The sequence below is a fragment of the Polyergus mexicanus genome, unplaced genomic scaffold (genome assembly GCF_030449975.1).
Source record: "Polyergus mexicanus isolate NDT 795.1 unplaced genomic scaffold, iyPolMexi1.0 SCAF_3, whole genome shotgun sequence".
In the NCBI taxonomy this organism is placed as follows: domain Eukaryota; kingdom Metazoa; phylum Arthropoda; class Insecta; order Hymenoptera; family Formicidae; genus Polyergus; species Polyergus mexicanus.
Genome location: NW_027223323.1, coordinates 3779690 through 3806890, shown reverse-complemented (window position 1 = coordinate 3806890; position 27201 = coordinate 3779690). Strand labels below are relative to the sequence as shown.

Below are 27201 nucleotides of genomic sequence, written 5' to 3'. Positions count from 1 at the left end.
TCGAAATCGAATTTCTTTGCCCGAATAATATGGCCGTGTCTTCAAGTGGAAGAAGATCTCAGATATGGGTGCGGTCGTATGCCGCGTTTTAAGTCCTCTTATTGTGATGATTATAAAGTCAAGTTCAAAGGCAATGTCAGAAAACATATCATCCGCAAGCATAAGAATCGAAAGATCTATGTCATTGACCCGTTTGAAGAGAAATGTGAAAGTTGTCCTGATTGGCAAAGATAATTACGCTGCTTTTGGTTGGCGTAAAATAGAGAAATTTGTCTGTTTTTTTACGTACTTGATATACTTTGAATATACATGTCTTGTTAAATGATTTCCAACTTAACTGATGACATAATACTGATCATAATTATTTTTCTGATCAAAACTTATGGATAATATTGGCGAATACTCGCGCAGAATGCCAATGTTTGTTTAAATAAATTTTTTAGAAACTATATTAGATTTTTGATGAGTATTCGGTCAAACTTGTATACCATATATATATATATATATATATATATATATATTAAAATATATATATATATATATATATATATATATATATATATATTAAAATATATTGGAATAAAATAAATAAATAGATAAAAACAAATATACGTTTTATCTGTTTTCAAAAACAACCTGCTGAGAAAATCATATGTGTGGTAAACATTTAGTTTAAATACGAAGTTGTTGCTTCTGAATATTAAATAAAATGCGTCACACAGACAAGACAGATCAAAGAGATACAATTAAGAATTGCAATTTCAGCTTAGAAAGAGGAAAGGAAATTCATGTAAGAAGATAGATCTCGTCTTAATCAAAGTATCGAGATTATACAATATAAATATTATGCAAACTCGCAATTTTGACGATAATGTTTCTTTTGTTTCAGGGACGATATGCACTCTGTCTTTTCGCACGCATTCATGAGTATTATTGAAGCTTTTAATCGCGAACGAGTCGTTACTTTTTCAGATAATAAAAAATCCGCGTGCTGGACCAGACAACCTGGGACTAATAGATCAAGGTGCAAATCAGGCCAGTTTCCATGTCCGAATTCAAATTGTCGAAGCGTCTTCACGTGGAAGAGAAACTTGACGAGTCATCTGCGTTATCAATGCGGTCAACTGCCCAGGTTCAAGTGTCCCTATTGCTACTACATGTGCAAGGTCAAGACTGATGTACGGAAGCACATTCGGGCCAAACATGAAGATTACGTCGTCTATGTTATCGACATATTTCAACAGTCAGAAACTCACGAATGAATCCTTTTCTAAATTACGATTAAAAACAAAATACAGAGTCCTTGATAAAATACATATGTGTAAAATATGGAACGTGCGTGCGTGTCACAAGTAGAGAATTTAATAATATATTGAACGGAGAGTATTATTTTTATTAGATACGAAAAGGTATTTTATTCCTGAAAAGATTATTTTTGAAAACAATGAAATTAGAGATTGACACGAATTTTTTTTTGTAAATTTCTAATTTTTTTTGAATACGACATTCAAGTTATTTATATGGTATATATATATTTGGCATGAAACAGAAATAAGAGTTATTACTAATATACTTTTTTAAATAATTGTTTATTGTTTTTTTTTACACGATTTATAAACGGTGGTTATGCTTATAACAGAAAAATATAAAAATATGTATACGTACTTTAACATATTCAAAAAATTTATATTTCTTGGAAATTAAGGGCGTGCGTATATCAGAAAAAGAATATAAAGAATAAAAATATTTTTTTTGTTATAGACAATTAAAAACTAAAAAATATTGTCATCAAAAAATTACGAGCAGAATGAAACAAATAGTAAAGTTTAATTGTTTTAATTGTATTCCAGTTAAGTTTAATTATTTTAATTATATTTCAGTTAAGAGAGTGTTTAAAATTTTGATAAGAGTATATCATGCGGTTTATTATTGTAAAACTGATATTTAATAAAGTTTTCAATGTTACCATGAATTCATGACATATCTATTAATACAACGATTTGCATGTATCGCGTCACATTTTTTTCTGAGTCTCAAGAAACTTTCATGACGTCAGTTAGACGGATATTAACATCGAGATACACGAAGCGAGAGAGGAATTTATTATTTATTTCTTTTCGAGATTTACATACTTTCCCATTTAATTTTATTTAACACTTTTATTATTTAAGAGAAAATAAACTTGCATTTATGCGATCAAATTTAATAATTTAAATTATTTTGAAATAAATAGTTTATATATCTCCTAACTTAAAAAAAAATTGATAAAATTGTACGTATTATAAAGTAATATTTTTTTGTAAATATTGATAAAGAAACTAGATGAAATCATTTGGTGTAACAATTATAGGAAATGTATAAAGTTGAAAGCTTCCGTTGAATGTTTTTCAACGCTTCCGTAAGTGTTAAAAATATTAAAGAAAATATTAAGAGAGTGTTAAAAATATTGTATTTGTTTGACGTAATTGTATTGAAAGACTTTCAATTAAAATAATTTTTTTCTTTTTAATCCCTGTTTAATTCCTGTAACTAAAAACAGCTTATACAGATTTGCTTTAAGACGAAAGCATGCTAATTAATGACAACTTGTTCATAGCTAATTGTTTTAGACTAATCGTAACATTGATTGTTCCTGAAGAAGATTCAATTTAAATGTCTGAATATATTTAATTTAATCAATTTTTTCAGGCATAGACGTTGATCATTCCATTATCTTTTCTTTTTCTAGATCTCGATTCGCCAACAAAAAGCAATCCTAGTTTTTTCATCGTCAAGAAAAAGAAGTTTTCGTGTCCAAAGTGTCTTAGTGCCTTTGCTCAGAAACCAAGCCTGACAAGACATTTAAAGTACGAGTGCGGGCAGGAGCCGCGTTTTCAGTGCCCGTATTGTCAGTTTCGCAGTAAAAAAACATCGGACGTTTACTGCCACGTGAGGAGGAAACACAAGAACTCTAAGGTCCTGGTCTTAGACATCGTGAAGAATTCGTCGACATCCGTTTGACTTTAAAAAATAGATCCTGCCATTATGTTTCTATTATGTATCTTTCCACTGTATGTATTTCTATATATGAAACACAAATCTAGTTTTTACTAGATCTTCTAGTTTTTACTTCAGAATTATTAGCAGTAATTAATGCTTCAATAACTTGTTGATTTTTTTTGCTTGCGATACGATGGCGTAAGAGCGCGAGATGATCGAAACGATTTACGTTGTTACAATTATATTAAACATCGTTAAATGTTGGAAAGAAACAGCAGCACAAACTGCTAATCAAGTCGATTTTCATTAGGAAATCTATAGCGAATGAATATTTTTTGGTTTGTACAAACATTGGATAGAATGATGTGTAAATGCGTTTTTTTGTAAGAAAGAATTAATTATTAAATAACTGATGAGATAAACGATAGATTATATACTGTTCGTACGAATTGAGACTTCAAGCACGCAATTTATACTTAATTAATTATATATATTTTTATGCTATGAGCTATGCGATAATTTTGTATGCATACATGTATGAATGTACGTTGATTTTTCTTATTTTTTATTATCTTCTCTGCATAAACTACAGACAAAACGACTAAGCTAAATTAATGTTACATTGTTGCGATTTATTTTTAGTGTATTTATTTAGATTATTGTTAAATAATCATGCATACACTTTATAACATCTATACGTTTAATATAAAATGTATATGTTCATTCTTATTTGATTATTACATTATTATTATACTATTATCGCTAAGCTTGCAGAATCTAATTTCTATATTAAATACAATGCACGATAAAGGATATCAAATAGAACATTACTCTTGTGGCAATTTGTTTTTGATCCCTCTATATGGCATACCTGCGAGTTTATATATAATAAGTCTTCTCTACGTTTACTTATGAAATATATCATATTTTCCGTAAAAGAAGAAAAGAATTTCTTCGTATGGAAGACAGTTTTTTTTTTCGCAACTTGCGTTTTTACACTGACAAATCATGGCATGGTGCTGCCGGTTATGTTTCAGGATATCAGGAGTGGTATTCCTATTGTCCATGGAACGACAGGCCGTATCAGTGCTTGAACTGTCCCAACAGTTACTTTAAGAAGGCCCACTTGAAGCGGCACGTGACGAGCGCCTGCAACGGCAAGGAGCCGCGTTACAAGTGTCCTTACTGCGCATACATGTCGCGGTATTCCTGGGACACTTATAAGCATGTCAAGCGCTTGCACGAGAATCACGACGTCTTCGCCATCGACGTGTTAAATATGAGTAACTGTATCCCCAGGCATCCTGACGCGATATAACTAGATTTCGAGGGACTCCCGATCCAAAATTTGCCAATTTCCCGGAATAATCTGACATTTGTCGTGAAGCTTTTTTTTTTTCATTGTTATAGGAGCTCCACGTTTCTAGCGCAATTTTCTCGATCATTGTTGATCATACTCGATGTTGAATTCTTTGTACTACATTTGTTATATCACGGACAGGATATTAAAGTGCATTTTCTCTATTACCCGTCGATCATTGCTTCTCTTTGTTGCCCTCGTTCTCTTCTCCATCGATTATTGCGCATTGCCGAAAGATTTCTAATCTTTCCTCTGTTTCAGACTTGTCGTATTGCGCTACATTTTCCATAATTTTGCGCTCGCAAGATTCTCGGTGACTTCCCCTCCGAATATACGATATTATAGATAGATCAGTTTTCATTGCTCTCATTATATTGCATGCACCAATCGACGTCGGTATGCGTTACGCACTTATATCCAATCTTGAATTAGCGTGGTGGATTTTTGTTCCAGTCGACTGGGACTATCTGTCACGTCGCAGGAGTTCCAAGGCGTTTTACTGTCCGAACTGTCCGAGCGGCTTCACCAGAAAGGCGAATCTGAACAGACACGTGCGCTACGACTGCGGCCAGGGGCCCAGGTTCAAGTGTCCTTACTGCGAGATGCGTTCGAAAGAGGTATCGAATGTGTATAGACACATCAGGGCGCTGCATCGTGGAATGCGCGTTTTTCTGATCGACATCGTCACAAACATAAAGCATTACGCGCAAAGGAACTAATCAGCTGATGAGAACAACTGACAAACCGGTACGAAAGTTGGTTCTGATCGCATCTCGAAATTATCCTTAACTTCAATGTGTTTTTGATGAATTGCTATATCGACGATTGTTCGTACGAGACAATTTATTCAACGAAGAGAGAAGTATGAGGCGATTAAAAATCGGCAATGTACTCATAGCAAACATGCTCATGCAAGCATCGAATTTATTTAATTACTTGTTTTCATTTATTTCATATTTTTTCGTCGATATATCATCCTTTTCCCGCAATAAATGTAATTTAAAGAAAATTGCATTGTCATACGAAATACGTATGCGGCCAGGAATGGTAATTATCGTATGTGTTATTGTAATTGATGATATAAGAAGTGCGACACGATACAAAAATTGCAGAAAGTGCGCAAAGTGTGGAGAATGCTACAACGAATCTATTCACTCAACAAAGTACAAGCTCTAATTTACAATTATAAAAATGCATAACGTTGGACATTTTGCATTTGACAGGTTTAATGTCGCGAAATCTAATCTGTCTTCAGAGATTGTGTCTTGGTTTGCATGAGAGAAACAAATAATGATTATTTTTAGAAAGATTCATCCTGCATCTAAAAATTTGATTCATATTGATGCAACTTTTTCCGGGAGAATGTAAATTTACATATATAGACGATTTATATATGTAAATAAAGATGCGGAAGGTAATTTTGATCGTGCACGAGGAGTTAAACGAGATGAGATGGACTGTTTGATTTCTTTCTTCAACCTGAAAGCATACTTTTCTTGCCAATTTTGATTATACTAATCCATTTGCGAGAGTATGTGTTGATCGCTTTTATAACAAATGCTCGATAGATACGACTAATAAAAAAGAGCTGCCGAAATCGATGTATCTTACGAGCTTTGTGTGTTTCGTGATCTTTGTTTATTCCCTTTTGGTCTGTCCTGGAGAATATCGGTATATTTTATCGTACTTTTCACCGTGATTCTCCGCTTTTGCTTTCAGATCCGACGTATATGTCATCGACCTCGAATGCATCTGATCATCAAGCTCATAATCAGGGACAGCCGTCATGGCTGTCACATTACAGGCGACGACAGAAACATCCGACGAGAAGCTCGGATAATAGCAATACCAGGTGAGTTGAAAGAAAGAACTTGATATTTACTATAAATAGTGTTAAAGATTACTTTTCTAAATTATTTTATTTATTTCTTTTATTTACCGGGCTAGTTTTCATAATTTTTAATTTTTATCACAATTTCACGATAATATTTCACATTTATCGATCATTCAAAACAATTCATAAATTATAAGAAATGCTGCTATAGTTAAATCTTAGTTAGAATTAAATCTCTTTTGCTTTTATATTATATAATTGTATGTTTTATGCGCATTTAATAATATTATAATTAATTTTATAATATATATTACGAATTGTTAATAAATTTCTGTTTTTTAGCTTCTTATGATAGTGAATATTGGAATTAAATGGAATAATAAATTTTCTGCTAGATACGCGTGCCCGAAGTGCCAGCGGAGCTATCGTCACGTGCATCATATGTTGCGCCATTACAAGTTCGAGTGTGGTAGTCCACCGAGATTTCAATGTCCTTACTGCGGTATGAAGAGCAAGCAGTCCAACAATGTTTATAAACATATACGCGTTAAACATCCTGGATCGAATCTTGAAATTGTTAGACTCCATTACGAGCAAGAATAAATAGTAATATATAATGCTTTTTCGCATTAAATCTCTCTTATTACGCTTTGAATTGATGGGAAAAAAAAAAAAAAAAAATTACTTGGGATAGAAATACTTCCGTCTATGTCTATTTTGAATAAAAGGATTGAATAAGGCTTATCGAATGTAAGAATTAATTTCCTGTCCTTTGATCAAATTCTTCTTCTAATTTTAATTTTATTTTTAACGAAACATAAAAATTTACCTTTGAATTATATATTTTTTACACAGAAAGTTTAAAAATATAGTTAGATGACTTTTCGATATATATATATATATATATATATATATATATATATAAAATTACATATTTTAAATCTACGCTGTTTTTCTCGGAACATCTTATACAATCCGATCTTCTATGTAACTTTTAACGAGACTACGATTTATTTGGCTAATAACATGTATTTTTGTTACAGAGTAGTAGGATTTTCTTTTAGATCATTTAAACAGTAACTTGCACTTTGAGTTTTGAAGTAGTTTCAAACTAACACTCCCCTCACTCTTGCCAAGCGTTCCATCTGATTCTTCGTCTTATCATTCGAAATGTGATCGATCAATTATCGCGCAATCTGTTGGTGCACAGCTTGAAGATGCCTTTAACCGCTTTATTTGTTCATTCCTTACTAAACGAAGCTAGCCATCCAGTATTCACGCACGCGTGAGAATGGAGATCAGACAATCTCTCAGATTATTATCATCAGTGATATCCCGTTTTACTGAGTCAATTTACATAGTGGTTTGCCGTATCGAGTTGAATCAGGTCCTGAAATATGTATATACTCATTGGTACAAATAAAATAATTTTCCATTCTAATTTAATTTCCTAAACTCTCGAAATTTTATGGGAATAGTTTTCTCGCACGAATGCATTGCGTGTTGCTTCAAAGTGCTTGAGAGAAAAAGAGAGAAAGAGAGAGAGAGAGAGAGAGAGAGAGAGAGAGAAATCACGGATCACTTATCCCGTGATTTATCCCTCGCGAAGGGAACGAGTGCGAGCGAGCTAACCGTGCACTTCCGTGTTTTTTTTTTCAGCGTTTCTGCAAATGTTACCGCTGCAATGGCCCGATGGGACCTATCCGGGTGGTAGGAGCCCGAGGAGAACGAGGAACCGTTTCCCGTGTCCGCGCTGCCGTAAGAGCTACACCACGAAGAGCGCCGTCACGGCGCACTTCAAGTACGATTGCGGCAAACCGCCGCGCTTCGAATGCCCGTATTGCGGCAAGCTTAGCAAGAAGAAGTTCAACATCCAGGATCACATTAGGCACAAGCATCCGTCGAAGCCGGTCATCTGCAACACGCTCTTCTAGGACAAGTTGCGCGGCCGGCTACGGCGCGCGCAAACGAGAACTTCCACGCGAGCGTCGCTTTAATGCCTGTGATCCGCCGCCCTGCGTATTTTCCCCACGTATTTTCCCTCCCCGACGATAGACCAGCGTGAGACCAGCGAAGAATATCTTCTCTTTTCTGGATTTTTGTTCCTGAAGTTGCGTGCGTTCCTGACAGAATGCTGCCCCTTTTGTACCTGTGTTTTGTGCAATCGTTGCATAATATTATACATATATATACATATATATATATATATGTATATAATATACATATAATATTATATATATTATTTTCATTTTCACAGCAAGATGATTTGAATATTGCGCGCGATTCGAAGAAAATGCTTGAGAAAACGCTTGTATTCTTTGAATGTTGAAACAGAGAGATTTCGAAAGATTAGTTTTTAGATTCTCTCTTCATCATCTTGAATCGTAGCGCAGCTTCTTGTTCCTTTTCTTCATCTAATTTAAAAAAAAAAAAAAAAAAACATTGTACATATATTGTATACGTGACTGAATATTATATTTTATATACAAATTTATTTAATGCGGTACTTACATAGTTGATATACTTGATTTTTTTACGTGCTTCAAGTTGCATGTGATCTTAAATTTAGACAAGTTCATGAGATACTTTGTTTGAGTTTAAGCCACATTCCGAAAGCACAAAGTGAACTTTATTAGTGAAAATGACACTGTTTTTCGAAAATGTCGAACTTGAATTGATACGAGCGCCGATCTTTCAAAGGCGATTTTAATAGAAAGAAATTATATTAAATAGAGATAGCCACGATACTCGAGATGTATTTTTTTCACCTGCGATAGATGGAATAATATCGAGGATATGTTTCATTACCTGAGAACGTACTTAGTCATGTAAAGGTATCGAACATACGTCTGTTTTCAAGTTTGAATAAAAACATTTTACTAGAGAAGCAATTTGCTCTTAAGAAAATCATGTTTATGTGACTTGAATCTGCGCAATTTTTTGACTCTCTTACACTTTTCTTTCTTGTTCACTTTTACACTTTCTCTCTCTTTTATTGTCTATCTATCTCTCTGTCTATTCCTCCGTCTATTTTCTTTCTTATTGCGAATATCCCATCTGCATGGAATTCTGATGCCTTTGTTCTCGAACAGAAGACACGTTTCCGTGACACGTCCCGAGCATACGACGATGTTGACCGTAGCACGATCTTTTGTAGGTGACAGACTAATCCAGCTTCACGCTATGCGTCGGAAGAAGTATGTGAAGAAGCGGGACATACAGTACAACTCTGATACGGGCAAGTATCATTGTCCTAATTGCAACAACGGCTATGGTAGACGGGATACCATGCTCGGCCACTACAGATACGAGTGTGGCAAGGCACCTAGATACAAATGTCCGTACTGCAATCTCTGCAGCAAGAAGACCTCTAACATTTATCAGCACGTCAGGTGTATGCACCCGAAAGAGCAGGTGACACTCGTCAAGCTCTATTGAGCTTGCGCGATAAGTCGCGAAGATCCATCGTGAGCCACAACGCGAAGAAACTCGTTAGGAACGAAGGGGATTGAAGTTTTCAGAGCTAATTGTTAAATCGGATTGCTTGTAACGTCTCAGGGAAGTTTTATTTCTTCTGGTATCGTAACCAGGTTGCGTTCGCGCGGCCTCTGTAATTTTAACGTGAAAATTTCGTTTTCCAAGTACGACACTCTTGACTCGACAAGAGAGAATCACGTTCGCATTTATATCTTGTACAAATGTTAAGTTTACGGCGTATAAGAGACTAACCTCTGGAGATTTATCGAAGTCAATACGAATTACGCTGAAGAGAGATTACATGTTGCGTCATTGTATATTTATGTGATCCGCGATTTGTTCTGCTTTAGTATTTATTTAATATTATGTTGCGAGTCTTCTCTAAATTATAATTAATGCAATTACATGTTCCTGCAATTTCTTTCTCGAATCAAATTTTATAAATTTTAATTGATTCACGACTGCACTGTATATAGCGTTTCCAAGTCAAATGTAAAGAAATAAAGAATATTAAAAAAGAAGAACTTTTTTAGTATTTTTCATTATTCAGATAATAACTTTTTGACGATAATGCTGTGTATAGTATATTGTAGCAACAGATTTTCATTAAGAATGCAAACCAGGAACCTATGCTTATTTTTCTAGCGTATTGTAACGAACTTTAGGTGAACTCGCGAAAGCTGCATCACAATTAATCCGAATAATAAGTACTGATAATTGACTATACGAATGTGTCTTGTTACAGAATTTTTTCTAGGCAATCTTGAGGTGCAACTTTCCAAAATCCTTAATAAATAAATATGTATACAACGACGAAGAAGTCAGGAACGTTATAAATATCGACTACATCCGTTGCAACAAGTATGTTAAATAATAAGGATATATACATATACACTAGTCTTTTAAGGCTTTGGCACAGCCTTGCTGTTATAAATTTTCGAAAAATATTATGGGGAGACAGATTAATATCTATCGAAAGAATACAATCTATTTGTTGCGTCAAACAGCATAAATTTCGCGTTTGTATCAATTTTGTACTCAAATGTACAAATGCTTTTACGAAGGGGATTATCCCTTATTTTTTTTTCTATGTAGAGTGTTTTGCGATTGGTAGTCGCGTATTAACGTGTCAACGATTACTAATACAAGCGATTATTAACGCGAGATGATATCGGTTTCAGAATTATGGGACAACGAGCCAACCGAGGGAGACCAAACCCAGATGTTGCCGCGACGATTGCAGCAGTTAAACAAGGCGATGGAGAACGCGATTGATTCATCCAACCGGAAATATCAATGTCCAAAATGCAAGAAATTCTTCTCACAGAGCTACTCCATGTATCGGCATTATAGATACGAGTGCGATTCGTTGCCGCGGTATCAATGTCCCTATTGCGGCCACGTCAGCAAATGGTCCCATTCGATCTATAATCATATCAGGAAGCTCCATCCGGGACAGGAGGTCACGCTGAACAAGCTCTACTAATCCGGTCTCGAACGCGCCGTAGTTCACATGGAGAACGCTCGTATATGATATGTACGATATTAAGATATATATCCATTGCTCGTTTCAGAATAAATGAAAGCGAAATGCCCGTTTCACTTGCGTGCTCTGAGAAGAGTGAGATCTTCTTCATTAACCGGCATTTTGCTCCTCGGAGTTCTATCGAAGATTGATCGATGAAATCGTGTATACCTATTCGTAAATTGAGATACAGCACGGAGAAACGAGAATTGTGCGGCGATAATCTGTTGATTATCCGAAAGAGTACGCTGTATATTTTGTACGCTCGAATATTTTGTGAAAACAGAAAAGATTATGGCGTTTTATTATTATGATTGTCACGAGCCGATACGATTTAAGATCTGATCGTTTCGATTTAGATAAGGCCCAGATCAAGGTAATCTTTGATCCCGAGGAGGAGGCAAAATCTCGAAAGTTCCTCTCCCATCGCGCATTCCCATTCTTACCTTTGAATTCTTCTAGAATTCTCCCCGCTGTTAAGAGATCGGTCGCACATCATTGCTCTAATATACGATTTCCGTCTCTATTTATGCTTGCAGGCTTCAGACCGATCGTCTTGGAGAAGTATCACGGTACAGTACGGAATTCCCGGCATACGCTCAGACTTCAGACCTCCTTGAATCGGCGCGGTTTTCCTTGTCCAAGGTGTGCGCGCACCTTCCGCACTTCCGGCGGCATGAGTCGACATTATCGGCTGGAGTGCGTCGACATGCCACGCTTCAAGTGCCCGCATTGCGACATGCGTAGCAAGTATACACAGGCTGTGTACAGGCACATCCGGGTGAAGCATCATAACATGGAGCTGCGATTTGTAAAATTATACTAAACGGAGACTGACCTAATCTGTAAAATTTATATGCGGATAGGGAAAGTCGGATTTATCCTTCTTGGCAAGAGAGCTCTTTCCTCTTACGTGTATAGCTAAAAGCTACTCAAGAAAAAAAATATACTTATATGATTGTATAAGATTATATAATATAAGGCCGTATATGATCTTATGTTCATTTTTCTCGGGTAGCTAGCTATTAAATTTTTATGAAATTAATAAAATAAGAAATGTATTTCATATTTGAGTTTAATCACAAAAGTTTTTACTCATAATTATTCCTGAGTTTTTTATCGAAAAAAAATCTGAGTACTTTTTTTATTTTTCTTGAAAAAAATAAACAATAAAAAATGGTTATGCGTGACTCGCAAGAGTCTTTGTGATCAAAATAACAACGTTTTTATCGCGCTACGTCGTAGTTACTATATTTAATTTATGACAACTAAATGCGCGTATAAAGGAAAGTAATTGTTATTATGAATTAGAAGAACAGATTAGCATATTTGTCGCATAGTCGATTAATCAAGTTTCGCTAGGTAATTATGTTGTAATGTAAAGTGAATATAAATATGTATTTATAACGAGATATGTACATATGTAAACTGTCTATGTCAGATATAGTCATTTTTATTTTTTTTTACGTAATTTTTTTGGTACATACTAAACATAGATATAAATATTTTAAAGCATTCTCTGCGATTAATTTTTAATTGGTTACTGATAACACATTGGTAAGGGGTTTCTCAGGCACATTTTATCTTATGTTTTTAAAACGATATTCCGAACGGAATATTAATTATTTCTTCAGATTTTTTAAAGATTTAGGAACACACAAAAAATGCAAGAAAAATTTATTTTAAATATCAGCTAGAAGAGAAAAATTCAACTTTCAAAGACTGAGAGACTCCACGTATCTTATTAAGGGTTGAGATTATACAATATATTGGAAACTAATAGCCCTAAGTTTTGTACAAATACGCGATGTATATATTGTCAATCTGTTTGAAACGCACAATATATAATGTTAATTTAATGTCTTATTTACGAATGTGTGTTGAAGTTTCTAGTAAATTATGAATAGCATTCTTATCATCATGTATAACATTTTTTTGAGCAGCCATAAAAAAAATCTATTTTTTTTTTTTTTTTTTTAAAGATTTGGCATTTATCGCGACAGATTAAAATATATTAAAAATATAAAAATATAGAAAATATTTTTCTTTTTTTTATCATTTCTACGTTTTTTTTAATGATGTTGATCTCCATATTACGATTCATTTTTTTAAGTCAATGTGAAACAAAAACACACACACACACACACACATACACGCGCTGTGTTATTTTAAATTTTTGAATTAAATTCTTTACTCTTTACTATGAGATATAATTGATATTTTATGCTCTTGTTACATAATAATAGTGTAATTTTAATCTTCCTTAATATGCCAGGGAATTGTGTGCTAACTTGTGTGTTCAATCTAATGTATCCAATTTGTAGAACTGTCATCAAACAGGCGATAAAAGAAAGAATTGAAAACAGTGACACTTTGACATTCCTAATTCTCATACTTTATGCTCCATTTGTGTTTATCATTTATCAAGGATTAGCAGTATTTACATCCCGAAATATTAATCTCAATTTATGATTTATGTTATCGAAAGCAAGAAAAACATGCAACTGATTTTTTAATTTTACATCTACATAAATAATTGTTTGTCAATGAGACTGTTTAATTTGATAAAATATAAATCATAACAAACGTGCGCGTAATATTTTTAATTTTATATTTATTACTTAAAATATCACTTAATATATTATATACTATGAATTATATTGTTACGTCCGCGGATCGAGCTATCGAACACGCGCGACACAACTACACTCCCAAGAACACTTGCTTTGTGAAACACTTTATTATGTAGTAGAAATATAAGAATAACGCAAGAAACAGTTAAAAACAGCAGAGCTGTTTCAAAGTCGCACGTCGTCCTGGAGATCTTCGTTTTAACATCGCGACATGGGGATATAATAAATGGCCGTCACAATGTTATCGATTATTTCTTTTTTGATCAGTCCACATTTGTACATGTTATATACATATATGATAGTACAGTTTTTGGTGCGTCTATTTTATCAAATTAAACTGCTTGGTTGGAGAAACTATTTATTTATTTATTACGAGCGTAAGAATTGCAAGAATCGTTATCACGATTTTCTTCATTTGTGAAATTACAGTTTGGTATCGTTTATAAAAATTAAAAGTTCTTAATTTTTTTTATGTGTAAGAATAGATGTTGACAATCTTTTCTACTTAAATAATATTGATACAATATTATTTTGAAAGTTATTTTCTCTAATAATTATTTTGTTCAGTTGTTTAGATAAAAAACGCGATTTGATTGATTTAATTGATAAAAGAGTTATATGCCGAATGTGCGAGTTACATTATATGTGCATATATGTGCGATGATTCAATATATAGATCACATATATAGATCCGTATAGATATATCCACATCCTATTTTTTTTTATGCATCTTGCGATAAAATCGAAATATTAAAAGTAAGCAAACCATGTGCATAAATATGCATATTATGATAATACGAGGAGAAGTAACTCCTCTGAATACTCGCGAATAATACACGAGAATATGTCTGCCAATATTAGAGTTACTTTGATAATAAATAGACAAATTAAAAAGAAGTATTGAGAATACATTTTGTCAAGGCAAACTTTTAATTTCGATATCCGGGATTGTATAATAGAAATTCTTGCTGAAGTTATTTTTAAAATTCCTTTCTCTTAAAGAACTGACTTTATTTAGTTGTTCCAAATAATTGAGATTTAAAAATCTTGGTTCTTTTAATTTAAGAATCAAGATTTTGAATTCTTTATTTTGTATCTTTTAATTCATTGTACATTTTATTTTATATATTTTTGCATTTAACTGCCTTGTTTTACATTTTATTCCACATTTAAAAGATCATATCTCCTCGATATTAGAAACTGAAATATTGAATTTCTATATGTTTATTTTAATTTGTCTAATTTTTCTCTCAGATATATGAAAGCGTGAAATTATAAACATTTCTATTTTTTATATTATATTTCTTGAAATGTACACGTAATTTAGTAAATAATAATTGCATATATTTAATAATATATACAATTTTTTGTACATCTTATAATGTTATGAATATTATAATACAATAATATATTTATAACATGTTATAATATTATAATATGTTAAATTAATTGTTTGAATTTCTCCGTACGCTGCGTTACTTGAAAAAGAAAAATGGAAAAATGGAAACATTGAGTGACCAAAGATAAATTTAAAAATAAATGCAAAGATTGTTGACTAGTATGTGTACACTGTAATAACATTTTATATCAATATGTATAAATAGATAAATATAAATATAAGTATAAATGTATATATATATATATATATATATATATATATATGTATTCGAATATGTTTGTAATTAACGAATCATTAGTTAAATGATGATAAAAGATGTTTAGTTAACCAATTGTTTGAGATTTGTTTGTATTTTTATAAACATTACATTATAATGCGCATGATGTTTTTATGTTGCATTTTTATGGCTAATTCCTTATTCAATTATTGCAAATGCATTCTTTCACCAATTAAGGTTGAATCGATCGAAGTAAATTGTAACAGGACGGTAATGAATTGCGACGAAGATAATCGCACATTTAGTTAATATTTTCTAATTAAATTTTTCGGAGAATCTTCGAATTGCTTCAATTTTAAATCATATGTTAATCTTCATAAAACGATATCATTTCTTTCGCTCCTCGAAATACACTGACGGTTCGAGCGTAGATTTGCTTTTTGTGTTTTTTGCTTGATATCTCGCAAATTATTTATATATTTCTGAAGAGTGCCTTTTTGTGTGTATAACGACGATAAATGCATCTTCCAGATCAGAAGTGTGTGTTTGGGCCAAATCGGGATCTGAATTTGAATCACATATGTGTTGAAATGTCTAGGCGTTGATTAATGAGAGCGTTAAGCTCGAAACAAAAAAATGCTCGCTCAATCCTTCTGATCCTATATAACAATTCTTCCAGGTAGATCCATGCTCTACAGCGACGGCTGGTCCGACTATCCACGTTATACCGGTTCGACCATTTCCCATAGTTTTCCGCCGAAGAATTGTATGGTGCGGCATCATCGATCTCCCGGCGATCATCGTGAAAGTCGCTATTTCCGATGTATCTATTGCGACTACCAATCCAAGTACAGCTCAAACGTGTACAAGCACGTGCGAAGGATTCACAAAGACATGCCCTTCTTCAAGCCGAAATTGCAGTAGAAGGATACAGGACACAATGTTGATAGCGAAGAATTTTTTTTTTACGAGAGGAAAATTTTCCCTCTATTCGCCTTGAACGAGTTTATGAATATTTATTACTTTCGCTTTAATCCCGAAATATCAGACATGTATATACACGCATTTCAAAAGAAATATGCGAGACCTCATCTTGTTGCGGATTTGAAAAATTTTTCCCTATTGATTTAAATATATTTAGAGGTCTTGATTTATAGATTAAATATATTACTATATTAATATGAGGCTATCGATACCAGAATTAGCGAGTTAGACTAACTGATTTGCTAACTAGTCTAACTGGTTAATTGATATTTAATTAATAAACTTGATAATTCAGATATAATATTAACTCTTTAAAGAATTTAATTTTTTTGACACGTGTTATATATAATATATATATATATATATTATAACGTATTTAATTATTCGTATTTATATTGATTCTTTTATTTCACATTTTATTTTTGATTATATATAAGCTCAGGTTGATATCTATCGAAGATAATCTTATTTAAACTTTTCTTAAAAATAAAAAAAATTATAATATATACCTTTTTTGTGAAATACATCGTACATACTGCGAATTTCTATTATTTATGTTTGCGATTTTACTTTCGTTGATTGGAAAAGCCGCAAAGATGCTATTATATATAGTACAATTAATAATAATTAGTTATTTTCTTTGCTTGGTTGCATATAATTATACATATATTATGTACTGTTTTTTTTTGCACCTCAAATATTCTCTATTTGGAAATGTTATAGAACAACAAAATTTTATGTAAGTTACAATTTTTTGGTTTGTGCGTACATTTTTGGCAAAAATTTGCATTACGAAATACGACGCTGTAAACTTATAATTATACTTTCGTAGAAATTAAAGTTGTTGTTTAAACAATAAAAATTGTTGTTTGTATATATGAAGAGGTAGCGATATTACCCTTTTGCACTCCCTGTTAATTTTCTTTAAAAAAAGTATTCAGATGACAATTTTATGCAATTAGAAATTTTTTATACTTCTCTTTTTCAGGTTTGATGGTTTCAGAATTGGTTCGTGCAAAATCATCAAAGAGAAAAATAATATATAAAAATGTAACATGTTTACTATCTCCTTTTTGTATTTGTTATATATTCATTTTATTAATAACACAACACAAGTAGTTTTTCTAAAAACGAAAGGTAAAAATAAAGATAATCTTTACAAAGGTAAATGCCAATAAAAATTATTAATTCTTTTGTTCTTATATTTTATATTTTACATTCTTAAGTAATTTAAGTTATATTGAAGAGAGTTTTTGAAATTTAATCTCATAATCGTGTTAATTAAGATAATCATATATATAGTAAGAGTATTGGCTTTATTTTTGTTTTATTTATTTTATTTGTTTTGTCTTATTATCTAATTATATATAAAAAAATTGTGTCTTATTTCAATATATTTCTTATTTAAATATACATCTTTTTTTATATATCAAGATTACGTTAATTACACGATGCTTATATTAAGAACTATTATTTAATATTTTACCTAAGTGCGACAAGATTCCTAGTTGATTTCATAAAATAGAAAAAAAATATAGAAGAAAGGTTTTGTAATAAATATATTAAAACATATTGTCAAATACGACACAATTTGATATCATATAAGTATTAATAGCGAAAAGTTTCTTTTTTTGAAAAAAGAAGATTGATTTTCCCTCCTGAGATCTCGCCTTATTTATTCGACACGTCGATATATTTTGTAGAGATGTTTTTACTGACCTCGAATTCGATTTGTTTCTTCTTTTCCAGTGTTCCGTAGAAGTCGTCAAGTCGTGGAGAACAATGAACACGGCCAGAGATATTCCTGTCCGAGATGCTGCAGCTCGTTCAGTAAAAAGGGCAACATGCTGACACATTTTAGACATGAATGTGGAAAGGAACCGAGATTTCAATGTCCTTACTGCGGAAAGAAAGACAGGAAGTCTTCCAATACCTATAGGCATATCCGTCAATATCACAAGGGCAGCAACATCCATGCGTATAGATTGTATTGAACTAGGAAGAGCGCTTTAACGTCCAAGTTGATGTGTCGCGCGGAAAATAAACGGCATTCCATCAATCAACTGAATTATTAGCAGCCATCTTCCCTATTTCGCGATCTTCACCTTATCTCGGCGAATCAGCAGATGAAAGAGCTACGCTACGCGAGGAATCTGTATAACGAAAAGCCTATTTTCGTCATATCTTCGCTTAGCTTCCGATGGATATAGAATTTCTGGCGGACCTAGACATTCGATCACGATAATAAGATCTAACTAACTGCGATATTATCTCCTTTCTACCTCAGGGCATTTCTCCTCGTTTTATCCAGTCATTTGGTGAGCCAGATTTGCAGATTTCACCTTTGTTTTATCTCGTCCTTGTTGTTCCACTTTGCCACTTCGCCCTCGCGCTTGTAAAAGCATTCGCGACATCGTGGGTCTCTTCGCGTTTGCGACCTTCGTTCGTCTCTCTTTTATCGTGTCTTCCGTTATGTTCTTTTCCGTTCTGGCCGAGCTACATCGCGCACAATCTGTGTTCGCGATCCCGACTAACCGTGACTCCCGCTCTTCCTGTTTGTAGGACGATTCCTGCAGCCCTACGACGCCGGTATCCTGGACATCCTGCGAGCAAACTATGGCAATAGTCGAAACGAGGTCAAGCATGAAAACGGTCCCTTCTGGCAATCCGGCAAGATGGCATACCACTGTCCCAGATGTAACGCCGGTTACACATACAAGAAGACGCTGAAGACTCACATGAAGTACGACTGTGGAAAAGAGCCAAGATTTAAGTGCCCTTACTGCAGTAAGAGGGACAAGTGTTCGTCGAACATTTACAAACACATTCGAATGCGGCACGATGGAAAACCAGTGTACGTTGATAGATTAGAATCGTCTCGTCCGTATACCTCTTCCTTACACGATTCGTCGTCCGCCATCGGGCAATCGTCCTAATTTGTGCGGGTGAAATGAAGAGATTTTCGCGCGTGACGCGAGTAGCTGTAAAAGTGAAATGAAAGTAAAACATTTTGATTCTTAATTACATTTACATCATCCTATCATTTTTTTTATTTCTTTATATTATTTATACAACTTCAACTTTTGCTCTTTAGAGAGTATTAAATTAAATGATCATACAATACATCTAACTTCGCTTTTCCTAAATGCGAATGGAAGTTTCTTGGGCATTTATAATTAATTAAGTTTATAATTTTTTTAAGTCTGAATAGAGAAGTATATGAATATTAATATAGATTTATTAATATTCATCCTTCTATTTACTAATATATGTATAGAAAGTATTTAATTAAACAAAAGAGAGTGAAGTTTTAATAAATTTGATAAAGAATACATATTGTGCATCTAGGTTACAATTTATAAAAAAAGGTTAAAGTAATTTTTTTTTCAGTGCCTTTTTTTTTTTACAAATTTGTAGTTATTTCTTTTCATTACTATTGAATTCAATGCTCGTCAAGAGAATGAAAGCAACGAAATCATAGAAAAGTTTTTCTTTCAAAATTTATACGCTTTGATTTTTTATTCGCGTGAAAGAATTTACACTGTCCGTTTTGTCGAAATGTTTATAAACGCGACTAAATATCTGCAAGAGAGATAAGTGTGCATTATGTAAATTTGTATAAAAGTACATTCTGATCCTCCTCAATTGTGAGTTCCTACCATGTAAGTAAAAATTGCGAAGCGCACGTTTTTGAAGAGATTTAAATATGCTTTTAACGAAGTTGTATTTTTTTCGACGATGTACACACGATGTAATATGTTTAGAAATATATTTCTGCCTCTATGTAAAGAAGAAGGAGATTATATATAAATTGCTCTTATGGGGAAACAAACTCTTCAATCGCATGGCAAAATGTATCATTTACGAATCTACATACAGGTGACAATCTAATCCGTTAACGATGCTTGCGAATCGTTTACCTCAATAAAACAAAGGAAAAAATCAACATAATTAATATAACTACGCGACAATGTTGTATGAGAAATCACGTTTATGTATCTTCGCATAATATAGTGCATATTCCATCATCGCTCTCGCATAGTTGAAATCAGTTCTTTTGTGTATAAATTTTCTGTGAGAGAAAATAATCCGTGATCTGTCTAGTAAACGGTGTAAATCATTATGTCAGGCAATCTTGTGCGAGACATTAGGACGATTGTTTCTCTATAAAATAGAGATAGGTTTTAATTTATTATGATTCAAACATAGTCGGATATTTCGTTCTCACGAACGTGTAACTGATTATTTGTACATATAGCGAATAAAATTTGTATTTATTGCGCACGTCAGTTGGTTACCTTAAAACAACATGAACGGAAATAAAGATAGTAATCGTGATAATTTAATGCCCTTCAAGGTGCACTCACATGTGTCACGTCTGTAATCGTATGTCCAATGTATCAGTTTTTATTATTTATTTTTATTATATATTTATTAATCAAACACGACATAAGACTCATCGAAGCGTACTGAGCGATTCGATATCAATCGAAATTGATCGGAATTATCTCGCACGCAATTACAATACCACGATATAGTAAAATAATTAGATTTTAAATATGATGCTACGTTTGAATAATTTTTTTTTTTTTTTGTACACTAGAATACGAGACAATACATAAGACTACTATATCGGAATCATATCGCTGCGTTACGATGTCGTTTAATTTCAGAAAGGATTGCAAGTGAAAATGATTGTTCTGTGATACTAATGTCTTGGCTTGCTTTCAGATACACAGCTGTCGGAGTGGCCCAACTTAAGAACGATGAACAGCTACATCTGCTCGAAATGCAACGCGGGCTTCCGAAGGATGTGGGACTTACTTAGACACAAATGCGGCCAGACGCGATACGCGTGTCCCTACTGTCACAAAAAGGATAATTCGTCTTCGAACGTTTACAGACACATTAGACGATGGCATCCGAACCATCCGGTCGGTGTAAATAAAATGTTTTGAACGATTCCGTAACACGCGATATCGTATCTCTCTCTGTGTACGGAGGAATAAAAGAATATATTCCTTAATTAATATAAATATATCTCGAAAACTATTCTCTCATATATATATATATATATATATGTGTAGAGAATAAAATCTTAGAAATTTGGACGCAATCTGTAATATAATTTTACACGCAACGGTCTATTTCCTATAAACCTAATGTAGAACATAAATGCCGGAGATCTGTTTTAAAATTTTATTTAATACTTTTGCACTCTTAAAATTTTCCATTATTTCTTACAGATATTTTAATTTAATAATATTTTTGTTTCATATCTCGGTAATTATTAATTCGTTTATCTTTCCGTTATTATAATTTGCCAAGATCGTAAGATGATATTATGTAATTATTGAAATTTGCTTTAGTTTCCATGCTATTTTTTCTCGATTAAACTCGCAGCTTTGTTGACAAGTGCATTGTTTGTTTCGCAGGAATTTAATTTTTAAAGTTCTTACCTTGTTCCGAACTGATTATGTTATTTTTTGACTTTTTCAAATTGGGCAGCATTGATGCTGAAATGAAAATTATCTCTTTAGATAATAATGATAAGACATTTTTCCATTATTTTTGAGTTCCATAGTTACTCTTGTTAGCTTCATATATTGCGTCATATATTATACTTCTTGTTCGCTCAGCATTCACTAAGCATGTAAGATACTATTCATCATTTTACATGGGATATAATAACGTTACAATGTTAACACGATAAGAAATCATATGATGGGACTTATTATATGGGAATTTTTGCGCATCATATTCTGTATTCATATTAAACACGGATTTTTATTCTGAGTTTTAGTAGCTAACACGAAGCTCGCATGCAATGTTATCGTAGATATAAAAGTAGACGGTCGATATAACATTAAGTATAATACAAATGGAGTCCGATAGAGAGATCATTTACGCGTGTACTTGCCACGGTGTATTTGGTGTGTATTACATATTACATTATGAGTGCGCGATTATAATTCGAGCTTCGAATTCTGCGAAATAAATCGTATGGCTTCGTCTATGTTGTTTTTCAATCACGGTGATTTTACCGATGATTTGTCTTCTGCCGCATTCGTTTGTTGCGAATATATTGTATAACGTTATCCAGGAACGAGAACAATCCATGTTACTTTCTGTGATTTGTATCTGCAAGAATTTTTGCATCTCTTTGCTCTTTCCAATCATAAATTGGCACATCAATCTTTCTCATTCCTCATCTACTGTGCGAGAATTCGCTCATAAATTGGCATTGACTGTTCTCATTCCGAAGCTACTCATACATCCATCTTGCAAGGATCCTCAAAGGATCGAGTTCGTCGCGTTACGTTAATCATTATCCTCTCGATACAACTCTCAACGACACGGATCCATGCGTGCTCATGAGCGAGGATGAGAGCTAATCGCGCTCCGCCGCTAACTTGGCTCTTCGAATTTTTCAGGTGCTCGTCAGAACGCCGCCAGGAGACGGCGCAAAGTGTACTCCGTGAACAAGAGTCACTACTGTCCGCGCTGCAACCGCGGTTTCACCCTGAAGAAGAACATGACGCGGCATCTACGCCACGAATGCGGTATGGCGCCCAAGTACCAGTGTCCCTATTGCGACAAGCCCTCCAAGTTCACGCAGAACATTTACGCGCACATCCGAAAATATCATCCCGGTCAGGCATTGTGCTTCAAGCGCTTGTATTGAATAACCCAATTGGAACGTTTTCGAGCGCAAACAGAGAGCTCGAACGTGTCATCATCTCGCTTTTCTTCGTCCGCTTCCGTTCCATTTCACGCCCTCTGTCAATGCTCAGGAAATAACAGAAAGTGACATTCGTTCCTGTGAAGGAAAATTCAATAAAATGCCTGCGAGTTGAGTTACCGTAGAGTGTCCTTTCACCCACCCGATTTCCACGACGGAGTAGATCGAGGAACCGCTTCTTTTCGTGGTAGGTGAAGCTGAAGTATTCGTGGTGAAAGGGGGATATTCAGCCCGGATCGATGAATCCTCGTATCCGTCGCGCTTTCGTCTTCCTCTTCTAATCGTAATGGTCGTTTCGATTTCAGGTGTCACCGATGGGTATTTCGCTCTCCGACACAAGCGGTTCGTCTGCATGCGCTGCGGCAGACGATACGTCAATGGCAAGGATCTGAAGAGGCACGAGAAGTACGAGTGCGGCAAATCGCCGCGCTTCAAGTGTCCCTATTGCAGCCAGCAGGCCAAGTATCGCTCGATCATTTACAATCACGTGCGCGCGAGACATCCCAGGATGTACGTGACGACGATGGACCTCGACAGTGACGCTTACCCGTAAACGAAATATACTTCAAGAAGAAAACGTGGAGTTTATTATAATATTGATTTTCGCGCAAAATGATGAGTCGAATAGATTTCTAACAATGTATAAATTTGTTATTATTCGTATTGAAGGAATGAGATATATATATGTACATATATATATATATATATATATCTAATTTATGCGTGAATTTGTATATAATATACTCTGTGCGTTTCATTTCGCTGTTTGTTTTTGAACGAGAAATAACATGGACCCCTAGATGGATGGGGATGGTGCTTAATAATTCGTTACAACCATAACTTCTCTGTGCCTACAATTGTATCGATAAGAGACTCAACGACGTGAATCTGATCTGACGTTTAACATATTAAAACAAACTGATATGTACATATTATGCTCGTATGGGAGTGCACTAGTCTTCTTCATTTCTTATATCTCGTAAGAAAAGGAAAAAATAAATGTAAATTTCCCGCTTGTAATCCTATATCGATCATTTTTGTTTCCTAACGAGACAGTAAGCTTATATTATCTCTTCTTACATTCGGAATTTGTCTCCTCCATCGCTAATCATCGCAGTGTCCGAGATTCCAATACATGTACAATGTTCTCGCGTTTCGTCCGTTATTTTTCAGGGTAAGAGTTGCCGCAGACAAGATTGGGCTACACGGGGAAAAAAAAAAAGGGGTAACGAAAGCAGCGTACGAAAGAGAACACGTGTTTGAAAGATTGTCGCTCTTAAGTGTTACCGTTCAGTCCTTTCCCGTCGCGATGAACCGCCGACTGACGAACATACCTGTGCTTTTACAGCTTTCTACAGTCGCTCCTGCTACGGCGCCGCCATTTCCATCACCAGCCGTCGACGTCGATTGCACATCGGGCCGACCGCAACGACGGCTAACACCTCGTTGCCCGGCATCTACGAATGTCCCAAGTGTCGCAAGACCTACAAGTGGTATCGCGGGCTGCACAGGCACCTCGAGTACGAATGCGGCAAGGCGCCGCGTTTCAGGTGCCCGCATTGCGTCTACACCGGCAAGCATAGATCGCACGTCTACTCGCATATCAAGAGCAATCATCACGACCGACCTGTCTACGCGGTCGACACCAAGCAAAACTGAAGAGTCCCGTTCGAGTCCTTGAAGATCGCGAGCGAATTAGCGCTCTTCTCTCGCATTTCCCTCGATGTTGCGTCGAATTTTTGATAAAAAGGCGCGTGTGGGTTTTATAGCGGTGAAAGTATTATACAATACACGGGGGATTATTGACTCGATGTTTGAACGTTTGAAGATTCCTAAGATAATAGGTATCCTCGGACGTTTTAAGGATATTTTGATTTTAGACATTCTTTTAGTCGATTTAATTAATATCTGTGATCTCCGCCCGTGCGCGAGCGAAACGAGAAAACCGATGATTTCATGTTCGAATGCGATTAACGTGAGCTACATTTTGTTTTTGTTGATAATTTTGTATAAATTATTTGCTTCTATATATTTATTTGATAACAGAGTGGTTGAAATAACACAAGTTTATTTTGTTTTTGCTCTATAAATTTATAATATATTTTATATACATCTCTTGTCTCTATTATTTTTTGAATCAATTTATATAATAAACGATTATATTTCTTTTGATGCTTATCATAAGCTGTTAATAATGCAAAAAGTATGTACCTAAACTTGTATCTATCTCTCTTCGATATAATTCGCAATCATATTGTAATTATTCATACTTTGTTGCTAATAAACAAAATAATTTAATACTGTAATCAGCGAATATCGATGTATATAGTTCTGAATTATGCATCGTTTGAAAGAATTCAGATTTTTATCGGACTCGTAACGCGTATTGTCTGTATTATATATTATATATATATATATATATATATATATATATATATATATATATAATATATAATACAGATATTTCCATCTATAGAAACGTAACTCTATCCTATGTCGAAATGTTCCATATGTTTCCTTCACCTTTGGATTTGTCTCTTAATGTTTTTATCTTCTATCTTTATTGCCGTGTTGGATATCTGGATTTGCATTAATTGTCATCGCGATGATCCCGACGGTCGCGTTAATTTTCCATTGATGTAGATTTCTCGACGATACTTCTCGACGATAGCGCAGCAAGATTACACGAGGGATCTTCGAGGATAATCGAGCGTGACGCTCTTTCACGAGAAGTGTCGCGAAGCTCGTCCCGTTATCCTGGTGACCGACGAGTCCTCGAGGGTGAAGACGAGTACGAGGAACACGTCGTGCATTGACCTACGCTCGTTGACTAACCAATTGCGAACTTTCTTCTTCCAGATACGTTCCTGAGGTGGTCGTTGCAGCAGCATCGTATCAACTACGACGAGAAGGCCATGTCTTATCGCCATCCGTGTCCCAAGTGTCACCGCAGCTATAAGCATCGCAGTCATATGATGCGACATTATCGATACGAGTGCGGCATACCGCAGCGATTCGAGTGCCCGTATTGCAAACATCATTTGCGGCAACGCACGCACGTGTGGACGCACATACGCACGTTTCATCCGGACAGCGAGCTCTATTGCATCGACATCGTCACTAACTCGAAGCTCTCTTGGCAGGAACCCCGAAACGATTGAGACCGTCGAACTATTCTGCCCTTTTAATCATTTCGAGCGAATTAGAGAATTCGACTGCCATTTTTATTTAATTATACCCATGACGTATAGCTAACGCGCGCACTCGATTGTATTATTGTTTAACGCGTTTTGAAAAGAGAAGACGATTGATGTATAACGATTTATACATACAATTTTCCATTTTTTTTTCTCCATTTTTGAACTTATTTCTTTCTTATGCGCGCGAAAGCTAAATCTTTATGTTTATAGAGTAAAAAAGTCTCTCTTGTATTTTATAAAGTAATTTTATAATGTAAATTTAATAATATTGTCTATTTTAATTAAAAATTATATATGTATATATATATATATATAATTTTTATGTATATAAATTATATGTATAAATTAAAAAAAAAAATATACGTATATATATATATACAAATTTTTAATGAACATATACAATATTACAGAAATTACGTTATAAAATATGTGATATGCGCGAATTAATAATAATTAATTGAACACTCAGGTGTATCGGTGAAATTATAATTTATTATATGGAACATAAAATATAAGCTATTATTCGTCAAATTTTTTTTAAAAACATTGAGAAATAACAGTTAAATGAAACGATACTTTTTCGAAGAATTTGTAAAATATGATTGGATAACATTTTATAAAAATCTTGTACATATTTTATTCAAATTTTTGGCATTTACGTTAATATATTTCTAAGTTTAAACCATTAAAATTTACAGGTATAATAGTATACATATATATCGATCACACACATACATGATTGAGAGATTTTTTTTAGTAACTCCCGCATCCCCAATATTTATATAATAACAAGTATCTTATTATCTAGTTGCCTCAAGAAAACAAATTTTTATATTGAATGTCAGACATGC

At 34.0% G+C, this 27201-nt stretch overlaps 1 protein-coding gene across 34 annotated transcripts in view; it reads left to right on the top strand.

The window, feature by feature from the left end:
- Nucleotides 1–27201, top strand: part of LOC138932057 (longitudinals lacking protein, isoforms H/M/V) — a 225842-nt gene that overhangs the window by 62545 nt on the left and 136096 nt on the right. The window contains exons 7-8 of one of the 34 annotated variants that reach the window (XM_070293552.1): nucleotides 6059–6191; nucleotides 6569–6791. The exons of 28 other annotated variants lie outside the window; for them this stretch is intronic. In XM_070293552.1, coding sequence (XP_070149653.1) covers nucleotides 6059–6191; nucleotides 6569–6776 — 341 coding nt within the window. In that variant the 3' untranslated portion in view covers nucleotides 6777–6791. Of the gene's footprint in view, nucleotides 1–2728; nucleotides 3025–4016; nucleotides 4478–6058; nucleotides 6192–6568; nucleotides 6792–7832; nucleotides 8178–16103; nucleotides 16408–23455; nucleotides 23751–27201 lie in introns of those variants that run through there. 5 more of the 34 variants (XM_070293579.1, XM_070293580.1, XM_070293572.1 and 2 more) reach the window with 5 other exon arrangements.